Genomic DNA, 13916 nt, shown 5'->3' with positions numbered 1-13916 from the left:
TATTATATAGCGCACACATATTACGCAGCACTGTACAGAGAATATTATTACCAGTTATTATGTAGTGCACACATATTCCGCAGCGCTGTACCGAGATTATTATTACCAGTTATTATATAGCGCACACATATTCCACAGCGCTGTACAGAGAATATTATTACCAGTTATTTATATAGCGCACACATATTCCACAGCGCTGTACAGAGACTATTATTAGCAGTTATTATATAGCGCACACATATTCTGCAGCGCTTTACAGAGAATATTATTACCAGTTATAATATAGAGCACACATATTCCACAGCGCTGTACAGAGACTATTATTACCAGTTATTATATAGCACACACATATTCTGCAGCGCTTTACAGAGAATATTATTACCAGTTATTTATATAGCGCACACATATTCCACAGCGCTGTACAGAGACTATTAATACCAGTTATTACTGTATATAGTGCACACATATTCCACAGCGCTGTACAGAGACTCTTATTACCAGTTATTATATAGCGCACACATATTCCGCAGCGCTGTACAGAGATTATTACCAATTATTATATAGCGCACACATATTCCGCAGCGCTGTACAGAGACTATTATTACCAGTTATTATATAGCGCACACATATTCCGCAGCGCTGTACAGAGAATATTATTACCAGTTATTATATAGCGCACACATATTCCGCAGCACTGTACAGAGAATATTATTACCAGTTATTTATGTCGACCCAATTGTTGTAGACGAAACGATCCACACCCATTCCCTACCACATGTACACGCACACACAGACATTCTAGGGATCATTTTTGTTGGAAGCCAATTAACCTACCAGTATATGTTTTGGATTGTGGAAGGAAACCCACGCAGGCACGGGGAGAATATACAAACTCCGCACAGTTAGGGCCATGGTGGGGATAGAACCCATGACCTCAGGGCTGGGAGACAGTAATTTAACCATTACACCGTCCGTACTGCCCCGTATATATAACACATGGTGGGGATAGAACCCATGACCTCAGGGCTGGGAGACAGTAATGTAACCATTACACCGTCCGTACTGCCCCGTATATATATAACACATGGTGGGGATAGAACCCATGACCTCAGTGCTGTGCGGCAGTAACACATGGTGGGGATAGCACCCATGACCTCAGTGCTGTGAGGCAGTAATACTAACCATTACACCGTCCGTACTGCCCCGTATATATATAACACATTGTGGGGATAGAACCCATGACCTCAGCGCTGTGAGGCAGCAATGCTAACCATTACACCATCCGTACTGCCCCATATATATAACACATGGTGGGGATAGAACCCATGACCTCAGTGCTGTAGGCAGTAATATAACCATTACACCATCCGTACTGCCCCGTATATATAACACATGGTGGGGATAGAACCCATGACCTCAGCGCTGTGAGGCAGTAATGCTATAACCATTACACCATCCATACTGCTCCATATATATAACACATGGTGGGGATAGAACCCATGACCTCAGTGCTGTGAGGCAGTAATGTAACCATTACACCATCTGTACTGCCCCGTATATATAACACATGGTGGGGATAGAACCCATGACCTCAGCACTATGAGGCAGTAATGTAACCATTACACCGTCCGTACTGCCCCGTATATATAACACATGGTGGGAATAGAACCCATGACCTCAGTGCTGTGAGGCAGTAATGCTAACCATTACACCATCCGTACTGCCCCGTATATATAACACATGGTGGGGATAGAACCCATGACCTCAGTGCTGTGAGGCAGTAATACTAAGCATTACGCCATCTGTATTGCCCTGTATATATAACACATGGTGGGGATAGAACCCATGACCTCAGTGCTGTGAGGCAGTAATGTAACCATTACACCGTCCGTACTGCCCCGTATATATAACACATGGTGCGGATAGAACCCATGACCTCAGGGCTGGGAGACAGTAATGCTAACCATTTCACCATCCGTACTGCCCTGTATATATAACACATGGTGGGGATAGAACCCATGACCTCAGTGCTGTGAAGCAGTAATGCTAACCATTACACCGTCCGTACTGCCCCGTATATATATAACACATGGTGGGGATAGAACCCATGACCTCAGTGCTTTGAGGCAGTAATACTAACCATTACACCGTCCGTACTGCCCCGTATATATAACTCATGGTGGGGATAGAACCCATGACCTCAGCACTGTGAGGCAGTAATGTAACCATTACACCGTCCGTACTGCCCCGTATATATAACACATGGTGGGTATAGACCCATGACCTCAGCACTGTGAGGCAGTAATGTAACCATTACACCGTCCGTACTGCCCCGTATATATAACACATGGTGGGTATAGACCCATGACCTCAGCGCTGTGAGGCAGTAATGCTAACCATTACACCGTCCGTACTGCCCCGTATATATAACACATGGTGGGGATAGAACCCATGACCTCAGTGCTGTGAGGCAGTAATGCTAACCATTACACCGTCCGTACTGCCCCGTATATATAACACATGGTGGGAATAGAACCCATGACCTTAGTGCTGTGAGGCAGTAATGTAACCATTACACCATCCGTACTGACCCGTATATATAACACATGGTGGGGATAGAACCCATGACCTCAGTGATGTGAGGCAGTAATGTAACCATTACACCATCCGTACTGCCCCGTATATATAACACATGGTGGGGATAGAACCCATGACCTCAGCGCTGTGAGGCAGTAATGTAACCATTACACCATCCGTACTGCCCCGTATATATAACACATGGTGGGAATAGAACCCATGACCTCAGCACTGTGAGGCAGTAATGTAACCATTACACCGTCCGTACTGCCCCGTATATATAACACATGTGGGGATAGAACCCATGACCTCAGTGATGTGAGGCAGTAATGTAACCATTACACCATCCGTACTGCCCCGTATATATAACACATGGTGGGAATAGAACCCATGACCTCAGTGCTGTGAGGCAGTAATGTAACCATTACACCGTCCGTACTGCCCCGTATATATAACACATGGTGGGGATAGACCCATGACCTCAGCGCTGTGAGGCAGTAATGCTAACCATTACACCGTCCGTACTGCCCCGTATATATAACACATGGTGGGGATAGAACCCATGACCTCAGTGCTGTGAGGCAGTAATACTAACCATTACACCATCCGTACTGCCCCGTATATATAACACATGGTGGGGATAGAACCCATGACCTCATTGCTGTGAGGCAGTAATGCTAACCATTACACCGTCCGTACTGCCATGTATATATAACACATGGTGGGGATAGAAGCCATGACCTCAGTGATGTGAGGCAGTAATGTAACCATTACACCGTCCGTGCTGCCCCGTATATATAACACATGGTGGGTATAGAACCCATGACCTCAGTGCTGTGAGGCAGTAATGCTATAACCATTACACCCTCCGTACTGCCCCGTATATATAACACATGGTGGGGATAGAACCCATGACCTCAGCGCTGTGAGGCAGTAATGCTAACCATTACACCGTCCGTACTGCCCTGTATATATAACACAAGGTAGGGATAGAACCCATGACCTCAGCACTGTGAGGCAGTAATGCTAACCATTACACCGTCCGTACTTCCCCGTATATATAACACATGGTGGGGATAGAACCCATGACCTCAGCACTGTGAGGCAGTAATGTTACCATTACACCATCCTTACTGCCCCGTATATATAACACATGGTTGGAATAGAACCCATGACCTCAGTGCTGTGAAGCAGTAATATAACCATTACACCATCCGACTGCCCCGTATATATAACACATGGTGGGAATAGAACCCATGACCTCAGGGCTGGGAGACAGTAATGTAACCATTACACCGTCCGTGATGACACCATTGTTATTGTTTTACACAGTGGGGAGCAGGACATCTCAGTGACCAACAACCGAGGAGAGGAGCTTACACTCTAGATAAGGACATGCACAGGGCAGCTTGTGTTCCTTCCCAGCATGACCCCCTCCTCCCCGCAGGGAAGATGTAAGCCCCCTTATTAGGATGGCTCAGTGACGATGAATGTGAAGTGCTGATGTGTGTGTGTGTGTGTGTGTGAGTGAGCGAGAGACAGGTTCTCATCCTCCTGCAGTCGTTCACAGGACCCCCTGGATGTTGTCGGCGGTGGCAGGAGGATCGGGAATAGCAGCTGGCAGGTGCAAATCCTTGTCAGGATAAATGAGAGGCTTCCCGGTACCGCCGGCCTGCAGCCACACAGTCCCTGCTTTCCTGCTTCACCTGTGGACGTCTTTTAGCTCCGGAGAGGTTAAAGCGACGATGTAGGGCTGGATCTGCTTGTCACAGCTGCCAGGCGAGCCAATGAGGGGGAGAGCTGCCAGAGAGGTGGGCTTGGCTTGGTAACTGGAGGGATAGAGCGAGCGATTGAGAGACGAGCCAGGCAAGCACACAGCTCCAAGCCACTAGCACCTCGCCACACAATGACACCTAGGAGCTGGCGACGGTCTGAAACGGGCTGAGGGTTCCAGCAGCACGGCACACCTGGGGGGGAGAAGCTGCTGCAACACCTACTGGGTTCCTTTATTATCCAACAACACCCCCCCCCCCCCATACTCTCTTTTAGGATATATACATAACAGAGAGTCAGAATTGGGGGGCTGAAGGTAACGCAACCTATCCAGACCATGGACACATCTGGTCACTTCCACGATTCAGGGGTTGGAGACATGGACGAGGAACCCAAGTGCCAATGCCCCTTATCTGGGGACTCCACGAACCAGCTGCAGAGCCAGAGCTTCCAGCACAGCCTGTTGCACTCCTCTCCGACAGCTTTCAGGGTACCTCCTTCCACCAACTCCACCGCTCTCCACCCTTCCTCCAGGCAGGGCAGCCAGCTCAATCTGAGTGACCACTTGGTTGGACACTCTCCAACTTCAGCGTCTACAAGCGGGGCTGGCGGAGGATGCAACAAGCACAGACAAGCCAGTCCTCTCGTCCACAGGAGGGACAGCAACCCGTTCACCGAAATAGCCATGAGCTCTTGTAAATACACAGGAGGGGTCATGAAGCCCCTCAGCCGACTAAGTGCCTCCAGAAGGAACCTGATCGAATCGGAGCCCGAGAGCCAACCGCTTCAGGTCTTCAACTCCACCAACGCGCCCGAGATAGTCATCTCGTCCAAGGATGAGCATCGCTCCAACCAGACGTTGCACCACCACCCCAACGCCACCCACAACCACCAACACTCAGGCAATAACAGCACCAACTACCCGAAAGCCACCAAGCGGAAGCATCAGAACATCGGGTACAAGCTGGGGCACAGGAGGGCGCTTTTCGAGAAGCGGAAGAGGCTGAGTGACTACGCTCTGATTTTCGGGATGTTTGGAATAGTTGTGATGGTCATTGAGACTGAACTGTCATGGGGTTTGTACGAAAAGGTAGGGATTGGCGCCTGTTCCCCCTCTCCCTGCGCACAGACGGAGGCAGCGATGTGGTGAGAAAAAGTGTGTGAGGAGGATACGGGAGTCTTCTGGCAGCGTATAAACAAATATGGCTCCTTCCTCCTGCCTGCTAGCCCAGAGAGGTTGGCGAGACCAGGGAGTCGTCCGCAGGGTCTGCCTGGCCGGCCCACGGCACCCAGGCATCCTTCACTCAGTGCCAGCTCACCCTGGTCCTGAAAGGGTTAACTGTCATGAATCACACACACACACATTATATATATACATATATATATATATATATATATCTATCAGAAAATGCATAATCCAGATATTTCCCAGAAGTGCCATAAATCACAACACCAGCGAAGAGAGATCAGGATGCAATCTGCAGACACACACACACATGTATATGTATTCATAATGCATACAGCATACATTGGGATTTGCTGGGTGCCTGGTGGATGCTGGGAGAAAAATGGCTACAGGTGTCAAGGAGCTAGAGAGGAATAGGTATCCTGTGCATGTGTCATTACTTGCAATCTCTGTTCTGTATGTCTCCAGTGCAGGGACGTGTCTTGCTAGCTGTGTTGGGTACATGCACACTGTGTGAGGAGGAGGAGGAGGGTGGGGGACAGATAAGTGGTCCCTCTGTATCATCCCCTACTTGCTGATGTTAGAAGCACTTGCCTTTCCCTGCAGCAGCCCCGGGTAACTGGTGGAATGTACAATGAGCTCTGCCTGGTTCTGCAGTCAGGAGATGCACCCTCCTTACCATTCAGTGCCGCCTGTCAGCAGTCCGGCTGCCCAGAGCTTCAGCCGCCTACAGAATATTCACAGTTCCACTTCCATCTTTATAAGAACGGTCAGGGAGAAGTTGCTGCAGAGAACAGGGAAAATGAGATTCCTCCTCATAGGTTTTGTGCTCCGTGAGTGCCATGTCTGCTAAATGCTGCTGTGCCAAGGCCTAATGGCTCGCCCCTGACTGTGACATGCTGCTGTGCAGTCAGGGCTGGTACCCTGGTGCTATAATGGTGGGTGGGTGGTTATACAAGCACCTAAAAATACAAGCTTTTCATTAATGGCGATAAGAGAATGTCACAGTAACATCTATGTATGTATGTGACTTTGGCAGGGCAGGGTGTAGGGGCACCAGGCCGGCAGCATCTGCAGCCAGGGTAGACTGACAGTCACCATGCAGGGACGGCACCGGTTGCACTGTAAGACAGCGAGAAGTGGCCTCCGTTGGACTGAATGACAGGCTGGTGCACAGAACTGGCAGGATGGGGGGGTGACAATTCAGCTGTTAAACGCTCGTACATGCATCTAATTTGAGACATCTGCAGCTGTCACACACCAGTGTGAAATGCAGACAGGGAAGAGATTCATATGGCTGGGAGGGACGAATAACACTACACACAGTGGGATCGCTCAGCAAAGGCGTACCGCTGACTGAGGACTCAGGTAGATCTCACATCTTCAGATTGTTATATATTCCTGGCCACCTCCGCTGTACGGCAGCCCTGTATTGAGGTAGTGAGCACCACAGGGGTACCAAGAGGCCTCGTCCCTGTAGGGAGGCGGCTGTGGACCCCCCTCACCCACCCCTGAGTGGATGTTAAAATCTTCATCCGTTTCAGAAGGAAAATCAATGATTTCCATTCTGTGAGTTTTGCAGCTCATTAAAAAGTTGACTCCCTGAAAAATGAGTTAATTCCCCCAACGTCTTATTACTCCCTGTGAGCCGGCAGCACAGAGGTACTCATAGAGTTACAGAAGATTAACCCCTACACTGCTGGATTCTCAATCATATACAGTGAGCATTACACAGAGCAGAGTACCAGTACTACAGTACTATGTACATAAATAGGAGTAATGAGTATTACACAGAGCAGAGTACAGGTACTACAGTACTATGTCCATAAATAGGACTAATGAGTATTACACAGAGCAGAGTACCAGGTACTACAGTACTATGTACATAAATAGGAGCAATGAGTATTACACAGAGCAGAGTAACAGGTACTACAGTATTATGTCCATAAATAGAAGTAATGAGTATTAAACAGAGCAGAGTACCAGTACTACAGTACTATGTACATAATAAGGAGACATGAGTATTACACAGAGCAGAGTACCAGTACTACAGTACTATGTCCATAAATAGGAGTAATGAGTATTACACAGAGCAGAGTACCAGTACTACAGTACTATGTCCATAAATAGGAGTAATGAGTATTACACAGAGCAGAGTACCAGTACAACAGTACTATGTACATAAATAGGAGTAATGAGTATTACACAGAGCAGAGTACCAGTACTACAGTACTATGTCCATAAATAGGACTAATGAGTATTACACAGAGCAGAGTACCAGGTACTACAGTACTATGTACATAAATAGGAGCAATGAGTATTACACAGAGCAGAGTAACAGGTACTACAGTATTATGTCCATAAATAGAAGTAATGAGTATTAAACAGAGCAGAGTACCAGTACTACAGTACTATGTACATAATAAGGAGACATGAGTATTACACAGAGCAGAGTACCAGTACTACAGTACTATGTCCATAAATAGGAGTAATGAGTATTACACAGAGCAGAGTACCAGTACTACAGTACTATGTCCATAAATAGGAGTAATGAGTATTACACAGAGCAGAGTACCAGTACAACAGTACTATGTACATAAATAGGAGTAATGAGTATTACACAGAGCAGAGTACCAGTACTACAGTACTATGTCCATAAATAGGAGTAATGAGTATTACACAGAGAAGAGTACCAGTACAACAGTACTATGTACATAAATAGGAGTAATGAGTATTACACAGAGCAGAGTAACAGGTACTACAGTACTATGTCCATAAATAGGAGTAATGAGTATTACACAGAGCAGAGTACCAGTACAACAGTACTATGTACATAAATAGGAGTAATGAGTATTACACAGAGCAGAGTACCAGTATTACAGTACTATGTACATAAATAGGAGTAATGAGTATTACACAGAGCAGAGTACCAGTACAACAGTACTATGTACATAAATAGGAGTAATGAGTATTACACAGAGCAGAGTACCAGTACTACAGTACTATGTACATAAATAGGAGTAATGAGTATTACACAGAGCAGAGTACCAGTACAACAGTACTATGTACATAAATAGGAGTAATGAGTATTACACAGAGCAGAGTACCAGATTACAGTACTATGTACATAAATAGGAGTAATGAGTATTACACAGAGCAGAGTAACAGGTACTACAGTACTATGTCCATAAATAGGAGTAATGAGTATTACACAGAGCAGAGTACAGGTACTACAGTACTATGTCCATAAATAGGAGTAATGAGTATTACACAGAGCAGAGTACCAGGTACTACAGTACTATGTACATAAATAGGAGTAATGAGTATTACACAGAGCAGAGTACCAGGTACTACATTACTATGTCCATAAATAGGAGCAATGAGTATTACACAGCGCAGCGTACCAGGTACTACATTACTATGTACATAAATAGGAGTAATGAACATTACACACAGCAGAGTACAGGTATTACAGTACAATGTGCATAAATATGAGTAATGAGTATTACACAGAGCAGAGTACAGGTACTACAGTACTATGTCCATAAATAGGAGTAATGAGTATTATACAGAGCAGAGTACCAGGTATTACAGTACTATGTACTGTACATAAATAGGAGTAATGAGTATTACACAGAGCAGAGTACCAGTACTACAGTACTATGTCCATAAATAGGAGTAATGAGTATTACACAGAGCAGAGTACCCGTAAAACAGTACTATGTACATAAATAGGAGTAATAAGTATTACACAGAGCAGAGTAACAGGTACTACAGTACTATGTCCATAAATAGGAGTAATGAGTATTACACAGAGCAGAGTACCAGTACAATAGTACTATGTACATAAATAGGAGTAATGAGTATTACACAGAGCAGAGTACCCATACAACAGTACTATGTACATAAATAGGAGTAATGAGTATTACACAGAGAAGAGTAACAGGTACTACAGTACTATGTCCATAAATAGGAGTAATGAGTATTACACAGAGCAGAGTACCAGTACAACAGTACTATGTACATAAATAGGAGTAATGAGTATTACACAGATCAGAGTACCAGTACTACAGTACTATGTACATAATAAGGAGACATGAGTATTACACAGAGCAGAGTACAGGTATTACACTACTATGTACATAAATAGGAGTAATGAGTATTGTACAGAGCAGAGTAACAGGTACTACAGTACTATGTACATAAATAGAAGTAATGAGTATTACACAGAGCAGAGTACCAGTACTACAGTATTATGACCATAAATAGGAGTAATGAGTATTACACAGAGCAGAGTACAGGTATTACAGTACTATGTACATAAATAGGAGTAATGAGTATTACACAGAGCAGAGTACCAGTACTACAGTACTATGTCCATAAATAGGAGTAATGAGTATTACACAGAGCAGAGTACCCGTACAACAGTACTATGTACATAAATAGGAGTAATGAGTATTACACAGAGCAGAGTAACAGGTACTACAGTACTATGTCCATAAATAGGAGTAAGGAGTATTACACAGAGCAAAGTACCAGTACAACAGTACTATGTACATAAATAGGAGTAATGAGTATTACACAGAGCAGAGAGTACAGGTACTACAAAACTATGTACATAAATAGGAGCAATGAGTATTACACAGAGCAGAGTAACAGGTATTACAGTACTATGTACATAAATAGGAGTAATGAGTATTACACAGAGCAGAGAGTACGGGATGCAGTTACAATCCCGGCGGTCGGGATCCCGGCGTTCAGAATCCCGACCGCCGAAATGCCGACACATTCTCCCTCCGTGGGTGTCCACGACACCCCTGGAGGGAGAATAAATTAGTGTGCCGAGCGTAGCGAGGCACCGGGCCCGCTGTGTGGCGAGCACAGCGAGCCCGCAAGGGGGGGCGATCCACGTCCCCCCATTGTCAGCATTTCGGCTGTCGGGATTCTGAACGCCGGGATCCCGACCGCCGGGATTCAATACTGAATCCATAGCACAGGTATTACAGTACTATGTACATAAATAGGAGCAATGAGTATTACACAGAGCAGAGTAGACGTACTACAGTACTATGTCCATAAATAGGAGTAATGAGTATTACACAGAGCAGAGTACCAGGTATTACAGTACTATGTACATAAATAGGAGTAATGAGTATTACACAGAGCAGAGTAACAGGTACTACAGTACTATGTCCATAAATAGGAGTAATGAGTATTACTCAATTATGTACTATGTACATTAATATGAGTAATGAGTATTACACAGAGCAGAGTACAGGTACTACAGTACTATGTCCATAAATAGGAGTAATGAGTATTATACAGAGCAGAGTACCAGGTATTACAGTACTATGTACATAAATAGGAGCAATGAGTATTACACAGAGCAGAGTACCCATACAACAGTACTATGTACATAAATAGGAGTAATGAGTATTACACAGAGCAGAGTAACAGGTACTACGGTACTATGTCCATAAATAGGAGTAATGAGTATTACACAGAGCAGAGTACCAGTACAACAGTACTATGTACATAAATAGGAGTAATGAGTATTACACAGAGCGGAGTACCAGGTATTACAGTACTATGTACATAAATAGGAGTAATGAGTATTACACAAAGCAGAGTACCAGTACTACAGTACTATGTACATAATAAGGAGACGTGAGTATTACACAGAGCAGAGTACAGGTATTACAGTACTATGTACATAAATAGGAGTAATGAGTATTACACAGAGCAGAGTACCAGTACTACAGTACTATGTCCATAAATAGGAGTAATGAGTATTACACAGAGCAGAGTACCCGTACAACAGTACTATGTACATAAATAGGAGTAATGAGTATTACACAGAGCAGAGTAACAGGTACTACAGTAATATGTCCATAAATAGGAGTAATGAGCATTACACAGAGCAGAGTACAGGTATTACAGTACTATGTACATAAATAGGAGTAATGAGTATTACGCAGAGCAGAGTACAGGTATTACAGTACTATGTACATAAATAGGAGTAATGAGTATTACACAGAGCAACAGTACCAGGTATTACAGTACTATGTACATAAATAGGAGCAGTGAGTATTACACAGAGCAGAGTACCAGGTATTACAGTACTATGTACATAAATAGGAGTAATGAGTATTACACAGAGCAGAGTACAGGTATTACAGTACTATGTACATAAATAGGAGTAATGAGTATTACACAGAGCAACAGTACCAGGTATTACAGTACTATGTACATAAATAGGAGCAATGAGTATTACACAGAGCAGAGTACCAGGTATTACAGTACTATGTACATAAATAGGAGTAATGAGTATTACACAGAGCAGAGTACAGGTATTACAGTACTATGTCCATAAATAGGAGCAATGAGTATTACACAGAGCAGAGTACAAGTATTACAGTACTATGTCCATAAATAGGAGCAATGAGTATTACACAGAGCAGAGTACCAGGTATTACAGTACTATGTCCATAAATAGGAGCAATGAGTATTACACAGAGCAGAGTACCAGGTATTACAGTACTATGTACATAAATAGGAGTAATGAGTATTACACAGAGCAGAGTACCAGTATTACAGTACTATGTACATAAATAGGAGTAATGAGTATTACACAGAGCAGAGTACAGGTATTACAGTACTATGTACATAAATAGGAGTAATGAGTATTACACAGAGCAGAGTACCAGATTACAGTACTATGTACATAAATAGGAGTAATGAGTATTACACAGAGCAGAGTACAGGTATTACAGTACTATGTACATAAATAGGAGTAATGAGTATTACACAGAGCAGAGTACCAGATTACAGTACTATGTACATAAATAGGAGTAATGAGTATTACACAGAGCAGAGTACCAGGTACTACAGTACTATGTACATAAATAGGAGTAATGAACATTACACAGAGCAGAGTACAGGTATTACAGTACTATGTACATAAATAGCAGTAATGAGTATTACACAGAGCAGAGTACCAGTATTACAGTACTATGTCCATAAATAGGAGTAATGAGTATTACACAGAGCAGAGTACCAGTACAACAGTACTATGTACATAAATAGGAGTAATGAGTATTACACAGAGCAGAGTACCAGATTACAGTACTATGTCCATAAATAGCAGTAATGAGTATTACACAGAGCAGAGTACAGGTATTTCAGTACTATGTCCATAAATAGGAGTAATGAGTATTACACAGAGCAGAGTACAGGTACTACAGTACTATGTACATAAATAGGAGTAATGAGTATTACACAGAGCAGAGTACCAGGTATTACAGTACTAAGTACATAAATAGGAGTAATGAGTATTACACAGAGCAGAGTACAGGTATTACAGTACTATGTACATAAATAGGAGTAATGAGTATTACACAGAGCAGAGTACCAGATTACAGTACTATGTACATAAATAGGAGTAATGAGTATTACACAGAGCAGAGTACCAGGTACTACAGTACTATGTACATAAATAGGAGTAATGAGTATTACACAGAGCAGAGTACCAGGTACTACAGTACTATGTACATAAATAGGAGTAATGAACATTACACAGAGCAGAGTACCAGTATTACAGTACTATGTCCATAAATAGGAGTAATGAGTATTACACAGAGCAGAGTACCAGTACAACAGTACTATGTACATAAATAGGAGTAATGAGTATTACACAGAGCAGAGTACCCGTACAACAGTACTATGTACATAAATAGGAGTAATGAGTATTACACAGAGCAGAGTACCAGTACAACAGTACTATGTACATAAATAGGAGTAATGAGTATTACACAGAGCAGAGTACCAGGTATTTCAGTACTATGTACATAAATAGGAGTAATGAGTATTACACAGAGCAGAGTACCAGGTATTTCAGTACTATGTACATAAATAGGAGTAATGAGTATTACACAGAGCAGAGTACCAGGTATTACAGTACTATGTACTAAATAGGAGTAATGAGTATTACACAGAACAACAGTACCAGTACTACAGTACTATGTACATAAGAGTTGGGATATTCGGTCTACAGTGACTAGGTCAACAAGCATTGGGTCAACACCACTAGGTGAACATGCAGCAAGGTCGACATGGGTCTAGGTCAACACAAACATTATGTTATTACCTGAATGTCGACACTGTCGACATGGACACAGTTTGAGGTGCACCGCATCCACTCGCATCACTCAGGATGCTTCGGGCACGGTGCCTAGCTGCGCTCGGCACACTGTTTTATTCTCCCACCCTAGTGGATGGTAGGACATGAAATACCACCTGTCGGCACATGTTGGCTCAAAAGACAGTGAAAAACCACGTCGACATTTTGATTGTCGATCTTGACCATGTCGACCTAATGACC

General features: G+C 43.5%; 1 protein-coding gene across 1 annotated transcript in view; it reads left to right on the top strand.

Annotated features, from left to right (window-relative positions):
• Positions 1-4160: 4160 nt before the first annotated feature.
• KCNN3 (potassium calcium-activated channel subfamily N member 3) overlaps positions 4161-13916 on the top strand; it is an 89714-nt gene continuing 79958 nt past the window's right edge. Inside the window, exon 1 of the mRNA XM_083167193.1 lies at positions 4161-5440. Within this exon, the coding sequence (XP_083023319.1) occupies positions 4688-5440 (753 nt within the window). The 5' untranslated portion in view covers positions 4161-4687. The remainder of the gene's footprint in view (positions 5441-13916) is intronic.

The sequence above is a fragment of the Crinia signifera genome, chromosome 12 (genome assembly GCF_055691185.1).
Source record: "Crinia signifera chromosome 12, ASM5569118v1, whole genome shotgun sequence".
NCBI classification, from domain to species: domain Eukaryota; kingdom Metazoa; phylum Chordata; class Amphibia; order Anura; family Myobatrachidae; genus Crinia; species Crinia signifera.
The sequence above is the reverse complement of the archived record's forward strand: the minus strand, read 5'-3'. Positions and strand labels throughout refer to the sequence as shown.